The sequence below is a fragment of the Symphalangus syndactylus genome, chromosome 5 (genome assembly GCF_028878055.3).
Source record: "Symphalangus syndactylus isolate Jambi chromosome 5, NHGRI_mSymSyn1-v2.1_pri, whole genome shotgun sequence".
Classification (NCBI taxonomy): Eukaryota; Metazoa; Chordata; class Mammalia; order Primates; family Hylobatidae; genus Symphalangus; species Symphalangus syndactylus.
In genome coordinates this window covers 22,538,836-22,561,937 of record NC_072427.2, presented here as the reverse complement: position 1 = coordinate 22,561,937, position 23,102 = coordinate 22,538,836, and the positions used below count along the sequence as shown (strand labels likewise).

Sequence of the window (23,102 nt, the reverse complement as noted above, 5' to 3'; positions counted from 1 at the left end):
TCCTGACCTCGTGATCCGCCCGCCTCGGCCTCCCAAAGTGCTGGGATTACAAGCGTGAGCCACCGCGCCCGGCCGCATCAATGTACTTTGATTGGAAAAATCTCTTCACTTGACCCAGGGTTTGTGGATTGAAGGTCTGTGTCAGGAGGTTCTCTCCTAATCCTCCATCACCAATGTCATCTAAAAGTGCAAATAATGAACAAAGACTGTTATGACAGAGAACAGTTGGTATTTCACTTATCCTTCATCCAGAATAATCTTCCAGTAAAACTGAAAGTAAGTTTCTATATCAGTTGAGAAGCTTTCTCTTAAAAATAAGAAAAAAACCCATCTCAAACTGGCTTAAGTGACAAAAGTGATTTAATTTTTCACAGATCCATGAAGGCCAAAGGCTTCAGGGGTGAATCAGAGCTCCAGCTGAATTCCTCTATAACTCTCTCAGCTCTCATCTCCACATGTCAGCTCTATTCCCAGCCCGATTTACCTTTATTATTCACAAGATGCCAGGAACAACAGGGATTACATGTTATCCTTTTTCACCCCTATGGGAAAAAAAGAACTTGGCATTTCATGCCCATCAAACAAAAGTTCTGAGCTTTAAGCTGACTGGACGACCTGGAACCAATTCCTGTGCCCAGGAAAATACCTTGGTGCTGATTGGTTTAGGCATGGGTCACCTGAGCCAATCACCTATGGGACTGGGGTTGATTACCCAGAGAACATGGCTGCTACACTGTGGAGAAGGAATAAAAGGAAGGGTGAAGAGGCCAGTTACACATCACACTGCCTGCTATAATCTTTTTTCATGCACAGCCTGGATTGCTAATTATTTTTTTATTCAATATCAGACATAAACTCTATAAAGGGGAATCTGTTTTCTATAAAATTTCTAAGTCAGACATTTAAAGATGGTTTTACTTTTTCAAAAACAACAAAATGGGTAACTCAAATTTTTTTTGCAGAGTTCTCTCTTCCCTTAATATACAAAAATTATCCCCCTAAAAATGTTTTTGCCATTTGATATCAGTGAGAATGATTCAAAATTTGTCCTATAGCCCATCTTTCCTAACCCTTTTATCCTCAGTTTCCAAAAGCGATATGACCTACCAAATATATCCTCCTTCACCTTGGATAATGGATCATTAAATCTGCAGAAGACACCATGTTCCAAGGCATAATGAACTTTAAAAGTTTTCTGATATATGTTCACCAGCCTCCCAAAACCCATCCAAGCAGGACCTGTCCTGCCTCATGAAACTCACCCCAAATTCACCAACTCAATCTGTAAAGTGCCTAGTTTAAGGAATTTTCAACAACTAAGTATTTCTTCCACACGTGTAGTACTAAATCAGAGATGTCCAATCTTTTGGCTTCCCTGGACCACATTGGAAGAAGAATTGTCTTGGGCCACACATCAAATACACTAACACTAATGATAGCTGATGAGCAAAAAAACAAAACAAAAAACAAAAAAACTCGTAATGTTTTAAGAAAGTTTAAGAATTTAAACTTTGAATGTTGGGCTGCATTCAAAGTTGTCCTGGACCACATGTGGCCCACAGAACTTAGATTGGACAAGTTTGTTCTAAACAAAGTGTCCAGAGATAAGTTAACCTGTGGTATTTTCTTCCCACTGCCTTGGTGATGAAAGAATGAGTTGTCTGGAAGGCAAGCCATCGCCTTCTTGTGACTGTTGCTGACTGTTTAAAAGCCATGGACAACAGCCTAAATGAGAAGCTAACCTCACACACCCCAGACATACCAAAGCAATGGTAGCCAAACTTTCAATATTTGTTCCAAGCATTCCACTTGAAAAAATCATTGTAAGCCTTCAACTTGTCTGTTTCAGAAATGAGAATTTTCTGGTTGCAGAAGATGCCACTGAGGCTCACAAGTTGCATCACTGGCAGCCACATTCAGGCAAGCAGTAATTACGAATCAGGCCTGGGTTTGTTTTCACTTTGGAATTTACTACTGTATTTATCACTTCCTCACTGACACCAACTCCCACCACCCCCTTGAGATTTGGCAATCTTTGGCAAAACCCAAAATGCCAAGCACAGTGCATTCGCCTCTGTGTAGCATGACCTGCAGGGTATTTTGCTCCCTTCAACCCCAGGCCTTGTGTGAGAGATTGAGGAACAGCAACAACTTTTTGCCACCAAAACCCTGGGCCACATTTGGGATGGCCTCTTGTCCTCTCCCTCAAAAGGGAGCAGCCCTGGAGCTGAAGAGGGGAAATTGTTGACACCTGTGCCAGGTTTGTGGCAGGCCAGCCTGTCCCCCAGCAGACAGCTGCGTGGGGGGGCCAGTTTGGCCCAAGTGCTGCTTAGTCAGGCTCTAACACCGAGCCAAGCTGCAGATGTGCCCAGACCTGCCGCCACCAGGTGTCTGTCTCTGGGCCGGGAGGTGACGGCACAAAGGTGACTCTTGCCTCCTGCTGTTTCCTGACACCTCAGAGGAATGTGGAGGACTCAGGAGAGGACACCGCAGAAGGCCACCGACAGGGCCACTGCTCTCTGCCCACCCTGCTATTTCAAAAGCCTTTGCCTGCCCTGCCCCTTTGGCCCTCACCCTGTCTTTCTGCCAACAGCCCCAGGGCTGGCTCCTCCTCCAGGATGCTGGTGGGCTCAAGTGAGAGGCGGCTACCTCCTCAGGCAGATTACCTGCTTGCCTGACCTGCTGTAGTATCGTGACATTCCCACTGTTAGTGCCCAAACCTCTACAGCTAAAAGGTGTTTTTTTTTTTCTAATATGATTTCCATGATTAAAAATATTCTTTAAAATTTTTTTCAAGCTCATCTGTCCCCACTGGGGAAAAACTGCTTGTGAGATTTAGTTTCCTAAGAAGAGGCTATTCTGTATTTAACAGAATTATTTATTGACAACCAGACGGGGTCTTCTAGGGTGTCAATATTAGAAAGGTTTACCTGCCCATTTGCGGACTTCAGATCCAACACAAAAAGGTTGTGTCTAATCTCAGTGTGTTTTTCGAGAATTCCATTTAAAACTTAGGGAGGTTATAAGCTGTTTTCCATCAGGAGTGATGTTCACGCTACAAATATTTATTGCACATCTATTATGTGCTACAATCCCAGGCCTCAAGAAGACATTACTATATAGCAGAGTGTGGAAATGAATAGCACATTGGCCAGATTCAGCTCGCAAACATTTTCTTTGACTCATACTGTATTTATCAAAAATTTGAATGAGTTGCCAACTTTTAAACATCAGAACATTTACAGCTTCTCTTGAAAACTCAAGAAATCTGGCAAAACTGAGCCCACATTCCTGGCTGATGACAAGTAGAGTAACTACTGCCCACTTCAGACAGGCACTGGCTCTGGGTTCACATGGCCCCCCACCTCCCCACTTCCCCCTGACTCAGCCTGCCCAGCCCCTCAGCATTTGTCATTGATTCTCAGGATGGAGAGTGACAACACATTCACTCTGGGAAATGCCTCAGTCAGAGACACAGCAACCCAATCAAGCTGTGCATCTCAGAAGAGCTGATTCTTACCTCCTTATCATCAGGTCACAAAGATTTCATTATTTTGTATCTTCTCAATCTTTCCAATTTTTAATAAAGCTTCTTTTAGTCCTTGATAATGTAAAGTTAGGGAAGACAGTCTATTTTTACCACTTGCCAAGACAAGGAACTTACCACAAAAGAAAATGGCAAGGTTGAAACATAGAAGCAAAACGTGAGGACTTTGCAAGAGCAGGACGGGCTCTCAGAGATGCTCTCATTTGCCAGATGAAAAAGGTGAGGTCTAGAGAAGGGAAAGGCCATGCCAGACCCCACTGGTAACCCGTAGGAAAATAGGAAGATGGTCTGGGTAGTCTTTAGCCAGCCAGTACCACACTCCTGTCTACAGGCACAGGTGGTTTCTCTGTTCCTGTTTCTACTTACATTTCCAAGGAATGGCAGAGAAGCCCATCAGACCTCAGAAATAAATTTGAGGACTGATTTCAGAGGTCACATGGTACTATTAGGTACATGATTTAAAATGAACCTGCAAAAGATTAATTAGTAATTTTTATCTCGACCTACTGATTCCCTATATGTCGGTCTAAATTGTCATATTTGAAAAAAATGTATCTGTCGATCCCAACGGTACATGTTGGAAGAGGCAGCTTGTTTTCATGTTTTCAAATTATGTACTGCCAGAACCCTTCTTGTGTTTGTAGCTAGGAATAGAGTTACACAGTTGATTCTGATATTTGTTGCTAGCAGAAAGTTTTACTAAAACACATATAATTTAGTTGCAATTAATCTAAAGATAATGACCAAAACCTTCAATTGGACAGATTAAAGTTATTTAAGTGGGCCACCGCCTGGGATATAGACATTGTGGTGTATTTACAATAGGCATAGGTGGCATTCAGTAATATTGTAATCAAGGATCTCTCTTGGTTATAATATTATTGTAGGTAACAAATTTACGTTAATCCAAAAATTGGTTTTAGATGCAGCAGAAAGGAAAGGGGGTAAGGGTTTGCAGAACAGAGACTATTTTATTTAGTCCTACCAATCTGGCCTGAGACAGGCTTTCATATCTGCTTTTATAGAGAAGGAAAGAGGGGCCAAGAAAGCTGACTTCCTCAGCCAGTTTCCAGTTGCTAGGAATGAGCTATCCCCGGGTCACTCTGACTGCAAAACCAGAGGTTTATCTGCTACCGTATCTCATAGCACAGAAGCCACTAAGATGAGTAACGACCAAAGGAGTTAAGACAAGCACACATCACAACTAGGCTACAGAATGCAACTGGCACGATGAAAGCAGCAGAAAATAGCGCCTGGGGGTCACAACAGGGCAAAAGCACATCGAGTGGAGGCCTGGTGGATCAGGGAAGGTTTTTGAGATGTGGTGACATTCCAGAAAGTCCTTGAAAGATGCACTGTGTTACAACAAACAGAGAAGGAGGTGCTAGAAGAAAGGCCTCAATACAGGGGCACGGAGGAATGAGAGGTAACCAGTTTAGATGCGGAATGAAGCTAGCAAAGCTACACCATGAAGTTAGCCACGTGAAAAAAAAAAAAAAATGAATCTCCCCCTAAGGCGAGGTCCATCACGTGAGGCCAGGAGACTTCAAGCCTACAACGAAAGGCGCCACACATCAGGCCCAGGACACTCACCTGTGTGTCCACCCCGGGAGAGGCAGCAGGACCCGCTGGACCCCAGGACGCCCAGACAGCCACACTTTCTTCCTCGTACACTCTGTTCCCTCCTTTCCCTTCTGTTCCCCTCAGAAGCCTTCCACCTGCCTGTGCCTTCCATAGCCACAACCAGGCACACTCTGGGTGGCTGAGGGCAACTCATTTCATCTTCCTTTTCCTCTCAGAGAGGGAAGGAAGAGCTTTGCTTCCTTTTCAAGGATCGCCACCAGCAGCAAGGCAGGTGGAAGAAACTGGGGAAAGAGGAAGCAGGACCCCCGCCGCCCCGCCAAGTCTAGCCTTTACAGACTCCTTTTAAGAAGCTGTAGAGGCTGGGAGAGGCCTGCCCTGCCCCGGGGCAGCAGAAACCAGGGCGCCGCTGCAGCAGCTGTGGGCGATCTCCGTCAGCTCCTGGGCTCCAGGATTGTGCGGCCTCAGCCCCTCCGCGTCTGCTCTCGGGGCCACCACCTCCAGTTGGCTTCTCCAGGGCACTTCATTTCATTCCGTCCCTAGCATCCAGTAAGACGCGAAAAACTTAATCCCATTTTACAACTGAAGCCACTGAGGCCCAGAGAGCAAAGCCATTTGTCCTGGGAAAGTGGTCAAGCTGGGACTTTAACTCTTCAGACCACCCAAGGGAAGGTGTGTGTGTGGGGGGGGGCGGTGGGGGGGCTTGAGTTCTTAAGAAAACCTCCTGGCGACCCCCTTTTTCCACATCCCAGGACGCTCGTCCCGCACTTTCTCAGGAATGAGGTTTCTGCAGGCGAGGGCGGCGCTGCTTTCTTCCTCGGCGGCAGTGAGACCCCGAGGACGCCCCAGGGTAGGAGGGGAGGCCGAATCATCTCCTGAGAAGAGCGCCAGAGAACTTCAGAGCGTTTCGCCCTTCCCCAGGAGAGGCAAACACCGACACGTCTGTGTCTTTTACCAACAAGTGCCTTCAAGCCCGGCGGGGGCAGACACCTCCGCGCCGGCCGCCGGCGAGGTCTCCGCGGTCTGCGGGGGCCACGGCCTCGCCTCAGCTGCGCTGACTTAGGGCGTTATCCGGTCCCCGGGCGGGAGGCGGCCTCCCGGGCGGCGCAGCAGCGCCCGCAGCGTGGGGCGACCAGGCGGTGGGCGGTGGGCGGAGGGGGAGGGGCGGAGGGGCGTCCCCGGGGCACAGGGGGCGGGCGTGCGGGCACACGCGGTGCGCGGCGGGGGCGGCCATCGTGCGGCGCAGCCTGGGCGCTTGGGGAGCCGCCCACTTCGCCGGGTCGCGCCCCGACGGCCGGAGCGTGGATGCGGCGGCGCCCGCCGAGCCGGGGCGGACGCGGGGCGGCCCGGGCCGGGGAGACGCGCCGGCAGCCCCGGCACCGCAGCGGTCGCAGGATGGCCGAGGTAAGCGCGGCGCCCTCCGCGGGCGCGGGGACTCTCTGTGCGCGGGGCAGGCGGCTCGGGACGCCGCTAGGCTCCGGCTCCCGTGGGTACCTGAGGGCCACCTCCCGAGGGCCACCTCCCGCGGGCCAGCTGGCTACCTGCACGGCAGCGCGGCCCCGAGGCGCCGCGGGAGGGACCGTGTTCTCCGGTCGGGAGAGTGGGGGGGGCGCTGGGACCCGTCCCCGCCCGACGTCCCGGAGCCGGCAAACGGTCTCGGCGCCGGGGCAGCGGGCGCGTCGGAGGTGTCGGCGGGCGAGGCTGTGGAAATCGGCGGCGGCACTCGGCGGGTACCCTACACGCCACTCCCCGCCGCCCACACCCCAGACTTCGAAAGCCCAGGACGTTAGGACTTGCTGTTTCCACCTGTGGGGGTCCACCCCCTTTTTTTTTTTTTTCTTTTACCTCAGAATTTGTGAAACAGCTGATATTTCACACCGGTCGCCTTTCTCCCCGGGGATTGTTTCTCTGCAGAACGGGGCGCGCGGCAGCCTCCGGTCACTCTGAGGAGAACTGCGGAGACGGGCGGGTGGCCGTGAGGAGGCTCCCGTCCACTGCGGGACAAATCTTTTGTAGAGTAACAACAACAACAAAAAACAAACTTAAAAAACCCACAAGAACAAAAAAACCCACGACTGAAAATCGCTATTTAGACAGGTCCGGTCCGAAAGCGTACGGGACATAGACCGAGCGTTGACCGTGTGCGGGGCACATTTGACCAGCTTCACTGCGGACCGTGGAGTCCTTGTCGCGGCTCTGCGCGAGGTGGCCCGTCTTTCAGAAAGCGCTGGGACGGGGCTAAGGCGCCTGGGCTCCGGAGTGGAAGCCGGGCCGAGCCGCGTCCGCCGCCCCGAGGTTTCCCTGGATTGACAGGAAGTGGGCCTGGGCTGCGGAGCCCGCGGCTGCGCCCGCCGCTGCGCCCGCCGCTGCCTGCAGGGGTTTGCAGGGATTTGCATGGGAAGCGCCGGCACGGGAAGCCCCCGGCCCCCCGACTTCGAGCTCCTTTAACAGTCCCGCCCAGCCTGGCCTCGGGACCTGGGAGCGCGTGGCTCGCCCGTCTCGGGAGCGCCCCGTCGGTTCCGTGCTGGGAGCCGGGCGGCGGCGGCGAGGCTGGGGGCCGCGGGCGGAGGAAGAGGAGGCCGCTGCGGGGTCTCCCGCTGCTCCTCCGGAGCCGCCGCCCAGACCCGGAGCCCCGCCGCCGCCTGGCTTTGCCTGAGCTCCTCAGGATTTGTCAGCCAGATGTGACAAGATTGTGGCGAGGCGAGTGAAGGAGATCTGATATTAATCAGCGCTTAGCTCCGAGCCAAACTTTCTCAAATGCGGTGTAGAAACATGTTCTTCTCATTTAAGGCATCTCTTTGTGGCTGCGGGGCTGCCACTGCTCCGAGTCTGACAGTTAAGTGGAATGCCATCTCCCAGCCTTAATTTTGTGAGTGAAGTTGTGTGCGGTTGGGGGGTGTGGGACATCAGACGCTCGGGGGTTCGGTAACGTCCCCTGGTTTTATGGCTGTGCTCGCCGCAGTCCTCTGAAGGCCAGGGCATTTAAATCGGCCCAGACGCCTGGTCTCAGCCAGGCCTCTGCTGTTAACACTTAAGGGGCCTAAAAGAGGCCCCACCGGTGTCCTGGGAATCCCTGTCAGAGAGAGAGAGGGAGAGAGAGAGAGAGAGTGTGTGTGTGTGTGTGTGTTTGTGTGTATGAGGGAGAGAGAACGTGTTTCTGCATAGGACCACAGAGCAGATGTAGCAATAATTTTTAAAAAAATACATTCTTTTCATCAAAGCGACAAGATTTTGGCTTGACAGTAAGTGAATTGAAAAACAGCATTTGGCAGATTTTTTTTTATTCGCTGTTTATTGTTTTAATTTGCTATTCGATTTTATGGTATCTCTTCTAAGATTCTAAGAGTCTTCGACCCTGAGTTTGCAAATACGTGTTTATATATTGAAACTTTTGTTCAGTGATGGATACACTGACTCTCTTTTCAGTGATCCCTTCCCAGATTCGTTGATACATATTATTAAAACCTTGTTAAAATAGTTTGTCAAAATAAAATTTTGTACATCATATAAAAGAACATTACTTCAGATGTTCCAAATTATACTGGATTTGATTTGCTCTTTAAAGAGGTGTGAAAAGATAGCTTCCCCTTTTGTGATGATGAATTTTGAGAAATAACTTTATTCTTTTTGGCATACTTTCAGATGGTTAAAACGAATAAGATACGAGTCATCGTTTGATTTCTCATCTAATAAGTTTGCTAACTAATTTCACTAAGAAACTATTACTATTTCAAGTCAACTGTTGGTTGAACGTGTTCCTGTTGTAGTTAAATGCTGAGAAGAGGTGGTGAAATCTTCACCTAGCACACATGCTGCTCACACTTTGGGAACTCGTAATTATTATGTTCAGGCATCTGCATAATTTAATTTGAATATCATCTGTACCTATAGTGTCCTTTCAGGCTAGTAAGGATTTAGGGACATTCTCCTCCTTCAGAAAGTGGTTAAAGTTCTTTGGCCATTGATATCTACAGTGATCTGTTTGCTGTGGTTATAATTCACATTAGAAATATTGACTAACATGAAGTAATTGCCTTGGAAGCATGAAATTTACTAGAGGGCTATTTTATTTTTTATTGCATCTCCCCCACGTAGCAGTTAGGCCTGCATCCCAGGCCCATGCCCACTTTCTGTACCTCAAGATCATCAGGTTGGAAAGACGATCCAACCCGACAGATGAGAGAGAAAAGCCATACAGGTTTCCCTGTGGAACAAAATAATTGTCCCTAAGTACACATTTGTCATTTATGAATGCCTAGGGATAAGTATAAACAGAGGAACATTTTAAAAGTTCAATTTGTCAGTAAAATTAAACTGCAGCTTATGGAGTGGGGGGCAAAAGTGTCTTTTAGCTTCTGTATGTGGCTTTAGAAGTAATTTTGATGTGGCCATTAAAAGGGATGCCCTGAAGGTTCCACAGGGTAAATTACTTACAGGAGTGTGCTTCACCCCAGGGTGAATTTTCTCCTCTACAGCTGTCACTTAGAGTGGGTTACTTTTGTCAGAAGCTGTCCTTTTTAGAACTGAAAATACCTTAGCTAAGGTAAAATCTCAATGATGAGCCACCCATCTTTTTGGTATCTAAAATCAAGATTTAGGGAGTTGGTACTTTTAATTACCTAATTCCAAGTGTTCTACTGCAGTTTTTGTTTCTTTATTTTTGATGACTTCTCTGAGAGATGTTAAAGATAACTGGATTCTGCTCAAAAGAAGCATCTGGAAAGCATTTCTTTTTCCTTTTAAACTGGTTTCCACCTGAAAACCTTATTTCTGCATATCTTGTCATCCTTTGAAGTCCTTTTCCTAATTCTGGAAATTCCAAGATTCCATTGTGGCACCATTTCTCCGCACAGACCCATGCCTATTTTAGCCAAAGAAGGTGGGTATAAACAGAGAACAGACTTGTTTCTCCAGGGTCCAATTTGGGGCCTTCTCAAACCTCACATAGTTAGTTATAGGCAAACAGACTGTCACTCTTGCCGTCCACACATGGACTCATTATTATAAACCAGCCTAACAAATCACAGGAGGACTCTGCCTTGGGGATAATTTCATTCAACTAATGTGAAACAAAAGAGAGATGGAGAAGTAAAATGTGAGGGTCAGGCCAAACAGCCCTGTCCATAGGGAAATAGTTGCCTCAGGTAAACTCTTAATTCAGGGTTCTAACATTTTTTCATATAGTTAGATTAGTTTGATTGTCTCCTCCTACAGATTATTTGTGTGATCCTACCAAATACTCAAACCTCAAATTTTTTTTCTAGCTGTACATCAGCTTCCGGAAGTGTTGTCCTTGTTCTGTAGTCCTCTAATTGTTTCTTGCATTATTCATTATGAAGGTAAAATTTTTATACTGTCAACTCTTAGCATTTCATGATACTTCACGCTGAATTTGAAGAAAGGGATCAGGATGGCATAATTAACTAAGTTTGATCTTTTCTTTTTAAAAACTTAGTTTCGAAAACCTAGTTCTCAATGAATCCCCAAAAGAATGTTTTACAAAATTTTACTTAGAAATGTTCACAATTTCGTCTTTATTTTGTATCAGCAGCAGTAGTGAAGTTGCATTGCTTATGTAACTTAGGTAAAATTACGCTAAAGTGTGTGTTTTGCTCTGTATTTTTTTCCTCAGGCTGATTCAACTATGTTCGGAAAGTTCCCTTTACATGCAATTAATATCTTTTGGTTTTTTGTTATCAAAGGTTTCTAAAGATTACCTCTGAGGTTTCCCAAATTTAGGTTATAAAGGAAAAAATATATCCATATAATTTACATTTCTGTACAGTTCTTAAATTTTTTTAAAGAAGAAATATTTGGCTTGGCTTTTAAGGTAATGTTTGCATGTTTTTCAGCTATTTCATATATTTTCAGTTTTTGAAACTAATAATTTTAAGAAAAAAAGCACAGACATTAAATTATTTTGGCACAGAGTTTATACTTTGATTCATAGACATCAAAAGAACAAGTATTTTCCCCATCACTGTCTTTGAACTAAGCAGCTAGAGAACACTACAAATGTGTCATGCATACTTTAAACTCACAGGCAGACTCAGCCCAATATCTGTCACTTGAAGGAGCTCTACCTCCCACCTGCCCTTTCTCTGCCAGACCCTTCTCCATGCCCTCAGTCTTCTTTGGTCTCTCATTTCATCCTCATACTTGCAGTGAGAAACCAGATTTTGTCCATTCTCCTTTAGTGTTGTGTTTATATTGCAAATGCTGACTACCTGGTTTCTGAGGCTCCCCACATCCCCTTTTAACCATGCTTGTGGTAAACAGTGCCTCCCCATTGTTTAGAAAGCTAATGATCCTATGAACCCAATAAAGAGACTCCTAGCTGCTCATCTGGACAGCCCAGGCCCACCTTATGTTGTCTTTCAAGGTAGGTCTCACTGCCCATAACAGAGACCTGTGCTCTGTGGCCCAGGCTCCTTGGCCTGACACATATGTACATGATAAGCTTTACTTTGTACCTAGGCTTGTGTTATTTCTTGCATGCACTGATGAGAGCATGCCTTCTTCCGGGAGGAAGCCCTCTCTGGCCTCTCTGTACAACCTTGACTTCTTCATTTCTCCTATCTCACTCAAACTATTTAATTTGGGGGAGAGTAGGAGTTTGACTTATTTTTTTCACTTTTTATTATAGAAGATTTCAAACAATCAAAATTAGAATGAAACTTGGTAATGTGTGCTTGGGGTTTCAACAGTTACCAACTTTGGGCCAGTCTCATTTCATCTGTATTTCCTACCCATTCCCCCCATCATAACCAACGCTAGATTACTTTAAAGCAAATCCTAGGCATTATATAATTTCATTCATATATTACAGTATGAAGCTCTAAAATACAAAGGCTCTTTTTTTAAAAAACCAGGGCAATATACCATATAGCACCTAAAAAATTAACAATAACTGTAATGTCATTAAATTTCTAATTGGCATTCAAATTTCTTTGATTACCTGATAAACTTTATATTACAGTTGGTTTCTTCAAATCAGGATTCAAGTAAGGTCCATACATTGTCTTTTTTAATATATAGGTTCATACTTTACTTTTTTCCTTGCAATTTATTTATTGAAAAAGCTGGGTCATTTATCCTGTAGAGTGCTCCCTGGTCTGAATTTCAATGATTATTTCCTTGTAGTATCATTTAAACATTCCTGTATCTCCTGTATATTCTTAAATTGAAGTTGAGTAAGAGGCTTGATCCAATTCAGGTTTGAACTTTTTTGTCAAGAACACCAGATGTGTGGTGGTATGTATCCTTCAGTCCAGAGGCAAATGGCCTCCTATTTTTCATTAGGAGTTGTGGAATGGTGATACTCTAGTTCTTCATTTATTTGATCCACATTCAGAGAGAATCTTTGTCTCATCAATGATTTTTTTACCCTGAAATACAGGTTATATAGCAAAGGATACATACTTGATTTTTTTCCTTTACCAATTTTCAGAATAGTTAGTTGGTTTCCTAGCATTTTCTAAAAGTGGCCAATGAGTTTTGTTTGTTTTGAGTATATTTTGAATTCCTAGATTTTAACACAGTGAATGACTCATGCTAATTTTTGACAAATCATATTCTCTACTCTGCTGTTTTTGACCAACCCAGTTGTGTGATTTTTCTTGCAGTCATACAAGTCTTCCCTAGTGTCAGACACTGGGAATTACTCATCTTTGTATCTCTATGAAGCTCCGCATGGTTATCAAGTATATGGTAGATGCTTTAGAAACAAACAAATAAAAACCTTGTTAAATAAATGATTATCATTTTCTTAAACTATTAGTGGAAGATGATAGCATGATGTGTTGAGTGTCTGCCCCATGTGTGTTTCTCAAGGTCAGCTAGAGTCCGACACTCTCACCTGCAGATAAGCTGCCTCACATTAAAGGACTTGGTGGGTTTCACCTCTGTTCTTCCCGGTTGTCCTTATTACTTATTTGGCAAAGGGTGATACTATTTTTCAGAATCCTAGTTGTACCTCTGTGGGTTTGCATATGTAAGAAAAACAATGGGAAACTTGAAAAAGTGGAAGAAGTGAGTGGAAAGTGAGAGGTGGGAAGGTAAGGAGAAAAAAAAAAATCCAGTTCTAATAAGGAAAGTGAGAAGTGCAGAGGCGGAGCAGCTCCAAAGAGCAGTGGGGTAGAGAATTAACTCCCACCCTTGAATGGTGCAGTTTCCTAAACCAGGAAGGCTAGCTCTGCAGCCACAGAAAGAGTAAGAATGACAATTTCACAACACGTTAAGTGAAGCCAGGCTCTCCACCTAGACACCAAAGGTACCCCAGCTGCTTTAAAAGATGTCTTGTTTTATGTGTCCTGATTGGCAGTTTTTGATGTGCACGTTAGCAACAATTATCTATATTCAACATTTAAAAAGTACTACTTAGAAAAAACTGGCCAGGCGCGGTGGCTCACGCCTGTAATCCCAGCACTTTGGGAGGCCGAAGTGGGCAGATCATGAGGTCAGGAGATAGAGACCATCCTGACTAACATGGTGAAACCCCATCTCTACTAAAAATACAAAAAATTAGCCGGGTGTGGTGGCGTACGTCTGTAGTCCCAGCTACTCAGGAGGCTGAGGCAGGAGAATCACTTGAACCTGGGAGGCAGAGGTTGTAGTGAGCCAAGATCCCACCACAGCACTCCAGCCTGGGCGACAGAGCCAGACTGTCTCCAAAAAAGAAGAAAACTGAATCAGGAGTTCAAGACCAGCCTAAGCAACATAGTGAGACCCCCCCGCCCCCCGTCTCTAGAAAAACATTTTTTTTTTTAATTAGCTGGTTATGGTGGCATGCGCCTATATGGGGTTTGGGAGGGCGAATAAAGTGGGTGGATCCCTTGAGCCAGGGAGGTAGAGACTGCTGTGAACAGTGATCACTGTCTTCCAGCCTGGGTGACAGAACAAGACCCTGTCTCAAAAAAAGAAAATCCTGAAGCATGTTTATTGTAAAGCTTGGTGGCTGTTAAAAAGTGATTTGTGGTTTGCCAGACTGGGTTTTTTAATTTCAAGTTGAAGAGTTACGATTTTTTCCACTGAGAATCTGGCATAGCCTTAGAATCTCACACGTAAGAGAGGACCACACACTCTAAACTTAACTTCGGTAATCTCTGCTGGTGAGTCATTTTCCACGTGGTTTTTACATGGCCCTCTCCATAGTCAGCTGGAAGATCAATGTGTAAACTAGGAACTGCATTTGGCTGCAAATTAAAAGAATTCCTAAATAATAGTTGCTACCCTTTCTTCTCAGCCATCCTTAGGGCATGACCTCGGTGTTGCCTCATAGTCACAAAATGGTATCTGAGCTCCTGCCATCAGGTTCTTGTTCCAAAAAAGAGGAAGAGGGAAAGGCAGACAGGTCTTACAGTAGAGTCAGCTGCTATTTATGAGGAGTTTTCTACAATACTTCACCCAGCAATTTGTATTGTATACCATTGGTCAGTACTTAAGTCACCTCACCACCGAGACTTGGAAATTAAAGTTCTTTTTACTAAGGCATATTGGGGAAAAAGATAACTGGGGGAAAAAGATTAATAATCAGTAAGCATAGTACAGTTCTCTCATTGATTTGTTCAATCATTCGTTTACTTTCTCAAATAATACCAATGGAGGGCTTACCAAGTAACAGGCCCAGTGCTAGGTGTTGGTTTGGAGTTTTAGTTGTTTCATTGCCTCTTGCAGGAATGATTCATTGTGAAGCAACTTTTATAGGGGCTTTTTACCTTAGATATTTTTGGTAGCTCTGTGCAGAGTCGGACCACCAGGGCCCAGAAGACCGAAGAACTTGCTTGCTGTGGGTCTGGCAGCAGTAACAGTCTCACTGTTTTGATTGATCGCTTCAGCTCCCCATCTGTGTATCCACATTAATATGCCTAACAGGCCTCTGAGGTAGGCAGGAGTGGGTTTCCAGCCCATGTGATAGCCAAAGGCACCAAGGCATGGAGCTGAAGCTTTTACATGGCTTAAATGGAAGTAAGACATAGGTTGAGGCCAATCCTAGGTTTTACTACCTCTCAGTGAAAGGTGCTCAGTGAGGTGAAGGGGAAGGAGCTCCCCCACCCTGCAGCCAGAGATATCTTTTTAACAGGGAGATTATATTCATTTCATACATTAAAAAAAAAAAAAAAAAAGACTTACTGTTAAAATCCAGACTCCTTCACCTGCCCCACAAGGTCCTATGCAGAGTGGTCTCTGACACCTCTCTTATTCCCATTTTCTGCTAATAACCTCACCAACTTCACTCCAGCTACATTGGCCCCTTAACTGTTTCCTGAACACCCATCTCTATTGTGCCTCAGAGCCTTTGCACTTGCTATGCCTTCTCCCTTAAATACTTCCTCTCTCTCCAGTCTGCACATGACCAACTCCTTGACATGCCTTGGGACTCAATTCACATGTTACCTCCTCCAAGGCTCTTGATGATGACTCAATGTAAAACATTCTTACTCCTGTCTCTATCCCTCCATGCCACCCAGTTAAATCATTAGCATAGCTTTCTTCTTAGTTCTTTTTTTTTTTTTTTTTTTTTTTGATACGGAGTCTCTGTCGCCCAGGCTGGAGTGCAGTGGCACAATCTCGTCTCACTGCAGCCTCCGCCTCCCGGGTTCAAGCAATTCTCCTGCCTCAGCTTCCCAAGTAGCTGGGATTATGGGCATGTGCCACCACGCCTGGCTAATTTTTATATTTTTAGTAGAGATGGGGTTTTGCCATGTTGGCCAGTCTGGAGCCGAACCCCTGACTTTAGGTTCCCTGCCTTGGCCTTCCAAAGTGCTGGGATTACAGGCGTGAGCCACTGCGCCCGGCCTCTTCTTTGTTCTTTCATAACACTTGCCTTACTCTGAAATGTTACTGTTTGTTGTTCATTTCCTGTCTCTGCCCTCAGAATATAAGCTCCTGAAGGTAGGGACCTCATCAGTTTTGTTCAACATTTTAATCTGTAGAATTTAGAACAATGCCTGGCTCATAAATGCTCAGTAAATACTTATTCAATGAATGAAATGTCTTTACTGTGTGGAACTTTAATGTCCTCATCCGCAGAATGTGTATGATAATACCTAACTCTGAAAGTGGTTGTAGGAATTAAATGAAACTATAACTGTAGTTAGCACCAAATACTGATATTTCAAGGCATAATCCTCCCCTAGTATCCAAATTTGAGACCATCCCGGTAGCCTGTAAGTTCTTCACCTTCCTCATCTATAAAATGGGGATAGTAATACCTAATCTCCCCGGGTAGTTGTGAGAAAGAAATGAAATAATACTTGTACACTGATTAGTACAGTTCGCACATGTAATAAATGCTCAATAAGGCTCACCAACTGTGTGACCCTGGGCATGTTACAAATCTTCCATAAGTTTAAGTTTCTGAGAATAATTCTCCCCTCACAGTACTGTAGTGAGGTTTAAAATAGATCACATGTTAAACCATGTTAAAAAGCAGATGCTGGAAGGGTGGCTAATCTACCTACCATTGAACTCAGCCTTGTCCGGTAGAGCTTTCTGTGATGATGGAAATGTTCTATATCTCCACTGTCCAGTAGAGTAGCCACTACCTACATGTTGCTACTATGCACCTGAAATGTGGCTAGTGTGACCAAGGGGCTGAATTTTACATTTTTTTTATTTATTTCTTTTGAGATGGAGTCTCACTCTGCCACCCAGGCTGGAGTGCAGTGGCGCGATCTCAGCTCACTGCAAGCTCCGCCTCCCAGGTTCACACCATTCTCCTGGCTCAGCCTCCCCAGTAGCTGGGACTACAGGTGCCTGCCACCACGCCCGGCAAATTTTTTGTGTTTTTTAGTAGAGACGGGGTTTTGCCGTGTTAGCCAGGATGGTCTCAATCTCCTGACCTTGTGATCCGCCCGCGGTCTCAATCTCCTGACCTTGTGATCCGCCCGCCTCGGCCTCCCAAAGTGCGGGATTACAGGCGTGAGCCACCTTGCCTGGCCATTTGATTTGATTTTAATTAACACAAATGACTCCCGTCAAAGGGCCAGTGCTGTGAATCTGGGAACCCCAAAATTCCCTCTTCCCCTTACCAGTTAGTCCCCCAGGAATATACCCCTGGGTTTGTCTTCAGTGAAATGAAAGTATATGCACATACGAGAGATGAAAACAGCCTTGAACTAAACAGTTTTTATTCTGAGCTCAATTCAAATCCCATGAGAGGCCTACTCTGTCCGGCACTGAATATCTATGTATATACCCAACTATGTGCCTAGCCTGACCACTGCCAGGAATTCAACTCAGCATCTCCTGACAAGAGGCCTGTGGTAGCATCTCCTCAAGCCAAAGGTAGAACAGGGTGTCCGAGAGATGAAGTGGGTCCAGGAGCCTGCCTAAAAACTAGGTCATAACTTTCTATCCCAAGACTGCAAAACCCAAACTTCCATCACATACTAGGTGTGTCAGTAGTTTTTAGATAAATGAGAAAACGATAGTTACAAAAAAGCAAACCAAGATTTTGAATGTTGATTTGTAGCACATCAGTGATTAATAACAATTCTGAAAATAGTCTGATTAAGATGAGTGCGTTAAAAAGCAATAACCGTGTCTTGATGAGTTCAGAATGTTGTAAACATCTGCTTTATGTTTCTGAAGAATGGAACAAGAATGGATTCCAAAGGCTATATACATTTTAAGAGTTTTCCGTTTTGATTTACATGAGTACTTTTTGTCCTGTAATTAGAATATTTTCGTTTAATTTCATTTTAGAAGTTTTCATTTATCTTTAGATAATGGTGCTGTAATTTTACTATGTCGTGGAGTTCTAAGATGGGTGGAAAAACCCAAGGGCCTTGATATTGGAAGTTTTCTTAGACACTGTAATTAGCTTTTTTAGTTCATAAATAATTCCTCTGAGATTTATTTCTATAGATGTTTAATGAGCTTTATTAAGCCTTATTCAAATGGGCCCATGGAGAACCACAAGAATATTTCTCATAAAGCTGCATTCATTCATTGAATTATAGACAAAATTATTTAAAATTGTCCCGAAACTGAAGCTAAAATTGTCCCCAAACTAAAACTATAGGCCCCAAATGTCCATGGGGGTGGTATAGGCCCCCCCCAAGGGCATTTGGCAGTGTCTGGAGACATTTTTGGTGGTCACAACTGAAGGGTAGGGTGTAACTGGCATCTGGTTTGTAGCAGTCAGGGATGCCGACCAGACGTCATACATACAGAACAGCCCCTCACTACAAAGCATTATCCAGCCAAAATGTCAGTAGTGCCAAAGTTGAGAAAACCTGACCTAGGTGACAAGAGATGCAAAAAATAAGTTTCAGTATTAATCTATGAAATGTGCTTGGAATTGTTCCCTCTATGATTTTGCTGTGCTGAACCTGAGACAGTCACCTGTTTTCCTGGGTTGCATGAACCTTTTGAGCAGAGTCGTCAGGAAGCATGTGCTTAAGGACATCTCTACTTCTGGTTAAAGCAGGTCTTATTTTCCAAATAAGCAAAATGTGAATTTACGCATATAATTCCAACATCTTGTTTTTAAAGAGTGAATGGGGCCTGGTGCAGTGGCTCACACCTGTAATGCCAGCACTTTGGGAGGCCGAGGCAGATGGATCATCTAAGGTCAGGAGTTCGAGACCAGCCTGGCCAACATGACAAAACCCGTCTCTACTAAAAATACAAAAAAAAAAAAAAAAAAAGCCAGGTGTGGTGGTGCATGCCTGTAATACCAACTACTCAGGAGGCTGAGGCACAAGAATCACTTGAACCTGGGAGGTGGAGGTTGCACTGAGCCAAGATTGTGCCACTGCACTCCAGCCTGGCCAATGGAATGAGACTCCGTCTCAAAATAAATAAAAATTTTAAAAAAGGAATGGCATTTTGAGGGATATAATCCAAAATAAGAACTTTTCTCCCTTTTAAAATTTTTCTGTAAAATGGTCATATTTATAGAATCAAGAATCAAGATTGTGAAATATTTCAGAGGTTTAGTACTGAGTGTACTGGTGCTATTGAGAATGTAGCAATAATTGGTTCATCCGTGAGCTGATGTTCAGAGGGTTGCAGCCAAGTTTGAGGTGCTGGACAACGTTTTAGGTGTATTACAAACTAAGTTAATCGTGCCTTTTAGAATTTTTGTTTTGACAATGTGTAATGTAAATTCAACCATCACTCACTTGTATCCTTTAACTTACATTCAAGGTAACTGTATAATTATGTATATAGGTATACTTACATAGATGTATACTGTTCATGTATTTAATACATTTGTATGTGTATATGCAAGTAGAAACTCTGTAACCAAAAAGTAAAATAATTTCTGTCATTAGAACAGTGTTTCTTGATTTTTTTCATTAACCTCCACACCTAAGGAGATTTTAGACATTTTTTCCTAATTGTGCCTCTCCAAAGAAATTTTAGTATGACACCATTGCGATATAGGTTTATGTATGTATGTACATCTGTATTTATACATAGAGTAATTCTTTCACCCCCCCCAAGACCAATTTTTATTCCTTTGGGGATGATAGCATCACCCTTGAGAATCCATGCATTATTAAAGTGAGTGTTAATCACATGGAGTTCTTTGTATTATACTGTACAGTTTACAAGAGCAAAACCTTTTCTCCCACATCTCCTGTTTTTTGGTAGCCTCTTGAATGGATTAGGTAATGCTGTTGCTATTTACTGTACACCTCAGTTATAAACAGCCCTATTCCGCATCACCTGAAAATGCCTAGCTGCAGCTGTGTTCAAACCCATTCTAGTCCAAAATAAATCGTAGAAGATAGTCAAATCATGAAAAATTTAACCTGTATTTAAGCAGGGTCACTGGTTTTTTTATTTTGTTTTTTGAGGCAGAGTCTTGCTCTGTTTCCCAGGCTGCAACCCCTACCTCCCAGGTTCAAGCGATTCTCCTGTCTCAGCCTCCTGAGTAGCTGGGTCTACAGGTGCATGCCACCATACCTGGCTAATTTTTGTATTTTTGGTAGAGACAGGGTTTCACTATGTTGGACAGACTGGTCTTGAACTCCTGACCTCAGGTGATCTGCCCACCTCGGCTTCCCAGAATGCTAGGATTACAGGCGTGAGCCACTGCGCCCAATCTGTGTTTTAATAACATTTTTATTGAGATGTAATTGACATACCATGACATTAACTTACAGAGTGTACAGTTGAGTGGCTTTCAGTATATTCAGAGTTGTGCAGCTATCACTGCTATCTAATTTTAGAACATTTTCATCACCTCAAAAAGAAACCGTGGTCAAAATTTGAAACTTCTGTGCTTCAAAGGATACCATCAAGAAAGCGAAGATAACCCAAGGATGGGAGAAAGTGTATGCAAATCATATATCTGGTAATGCACGTGTATCTAAAATATATAAGGGTCTTGTATAACTCAATACTAAAAAGGTAAACAACCCAATTTAAAAATAGGCAAAAGATCTGAAGAGACATGTCTCCAGGGAAGACATACAAATGGCCAATGAGCACATGAAGAGATGCTGAGCACCATTCGCCATCAGGGGAATGCAAATGAAAACCACAGTGAGATCCCACCCACAGTCACTAGGATGGCTCTAATCAAAAAGACAGACAATAACAAGTGTTGACAAGGATGTGGAGAAATTGGAACCCTCATACGTTGCTGGTGAGAATGTAAAATGATACAGCTGCTGGCCAGGCGCGGTGGCTCATGCTTGTAATCCCAGCACTTTGGGAGGCCAAGGCAGGCAGATCATGAGGTCAGGAGATCGAGACCACGGTGAAACCCCATCTCTACTAAAAATACAAAAAAATTAGCCGGGCGTGGTGGCGGGCGCCTGTAGTCCAAGCTACTCGGAGAGGCTGAGGCGGGAGAATGGTGTGAACCCAGGAGGCGGAGCTTGCAGTGAGCCGAGATTGTGCCACTGCACTCCAGCTTGGGCGACAGAGCGAGACTCCGTCTCAAAAAACAAACAAACAAAAAAAGATACAGCTGCTTCGGAAAAGTTTGGCGGTTTCTTTTTTTTTTATTATTATTATTATACTTTAGGTTTTAGGGTACATGTGCACAATGTGCAGGTTTGTTACATATGTATCCATGTGCCACGTTGATTTCCTGCACTCATTAACTCGTCATTTAGCATTAGGTATATCTCCTAATGCTGTCCCTCCCCCCTCCCCCAACCCCACAACAGTCCCCGGAGTGTGATGTTCCCCTTCCTGTGTCCATGAGTTCTCATTGTTCAATTCCCACCTATGAGTGAGAACATGCGGTGTTTGGTTTTTTGTCCTTGTGATAGTTTACTGAGAATGATGTTTTCCAGTTTCATCCATGTCCCTACAAAGGACATGAACTCATCATTTTTTATGGCTGCATAGTATTCCATGGTGTATATGTGCCACATTTTCTTAATCCAGTCTATTGTTGTTGGACATTTGGGTTGGTTCCAACTCTTTGCTATTGTGAATAGTGCCGCAATAAACATACGTGTGCATGTGTCTTTATAGCAGCATGATTTATAGTTCTTTGGGTATATACCCAGTAATGGGATGGCTGGGTCAAATGGTATTTCTAGTTCTAGATCCCTGAGGAATCACCACACTGACTTCCACAATGGTTGAACTAGTTTACAGTCCCACCAACAGTGTAAAAGTGTTCCTATTTCTCCACATCCTCTCCAGCACCTGTTGTTTCCTGATTTTTTAATGATGGCCATTCTAACTGGTGTGAGATGGTATCTCACTAAACCACTGCTCAATGAAATAAAAGAGGATACAAACAAATGGAAGAACATTCCATGCTCATGGGTTGGAAGAATCAATATCGTGAAAATGGCCATACTGCCCAAGGTAATTTATAGATTCAATGCCATCCCCATCAAGCTACCAATGACTTTCTTCACAGAATTGGAAAAAACTACTTTAAAGTTCATATGGAACCAAAAAAGAGCCCGCATCGCCAAGTCAATCCTAAGCCAAAAGAACAAAGCTGGAGGCATCACGCTACCTGACTTCAAACTATACTACAAGGCTACAGTAACCAAAACAGCATGGTACTGGTACCACAACAGAGACATAGATCAATGGAACAGAACAGAGCCCTCAGAAATGATGCCGCATATCTACAACTGTCTGATCTTTGACAAACCTGACGAAAACAAGAAATGGGGAAAGGATTCCCTATTTAATAAATGGTCCTGGGAAAACTGGCTAGCCATATGTAGAAAGCTGAAACTGGATCCCTTCCTTACACCTTATACAAAAATTAATTCAAGATGTATTAAAGACTTAAATGTTAGACCTAAAACCATTAAAATCCTACAAGAAAACCTAGGCAATACCATTCAGGACATAGGCGTGGGCAAGGACTTCATATCTAAAACACCAAAAGCAATGGCAACGAAAGCCAAAATTGACAAATGGGATCTAATTAAACTAAAGAGCTTCTGCACAGCAAAAGAAACTACCATCAGAGTGAACAGGCAACCTACAGAATGGGAGAAAATTTTTGCAACCTACTCATCTGACAAAGGGCTAATATCCAGAATGTACAATGAACTCAAACAAATTTACAAGAAAAAAACAAACAACTCCATCAAAAAGTGGGCAAAGGACATGAACAGACACTTCTCAAAAGAAGACATTTATGCAGCCAAAAAACACATGAAAAAATGCTCATCATCACTGGCCATCAGAGAAAGGCAGTTTCTTAAAACATTAAACAAGAGTTACTATGCAATCCAGTAGTTCTACTCCTAGGACTATACCCAAGAGAAATGAAAACGTGTCTACCATATTCTTGTACATGTTCCTTTTGGGGAAGATGAAAATGTTCCAAAATTAGATTGTGATGATGGTTGCATAACTGTGAATATGCTAAAAATCATTGAATTGTACACTTTAAATGGGTGAGTTATATGATATGTGTGAATTGTATCTCAATAAAGCTGTTTTTCTCAAAGATGAAAACAAACCAAACAAGAACACACTCCAACTACTTCCCACTAGCAGTGACTTCTTATCCATACCCTCC

The 23,102-nt window shown here is 44.0% G+C and overlaps 1 protein-coding gene across 3 annotated transcripts in view; it reads left to right on the top strand.

Annotated features, from left to right (window-relative positions):
- Positions 1-6,397: 6,397 nt before the first annotated feature.
- The window catches only part of BNC1 (basonuclin zinc finger protein 1), a 30,996-nt gene continuing 14,291 nt past the window's right edge, over positions 6,398-23,102 (top strand). Inside the window, exon 1 of one of the 3 annotated variants that reach the window (XM_055277414.1) lies at positions 6,398-6,532. In XM_055277414.1, the coding sequence (XP_055133389.1) occupies positions 6,434-6,532 (99 nt within the window). In that variant the 5' untranslated portion in view covers positions 6,398-6,433. Of the gene's footprint in view, positions 6,533-7,640; positions 7,998-23,102 lie in introns of those variants that run through there. The other 2 variants (XM_055277415.1, XM_055277416.1) reach the window with 2 other exon arrangements.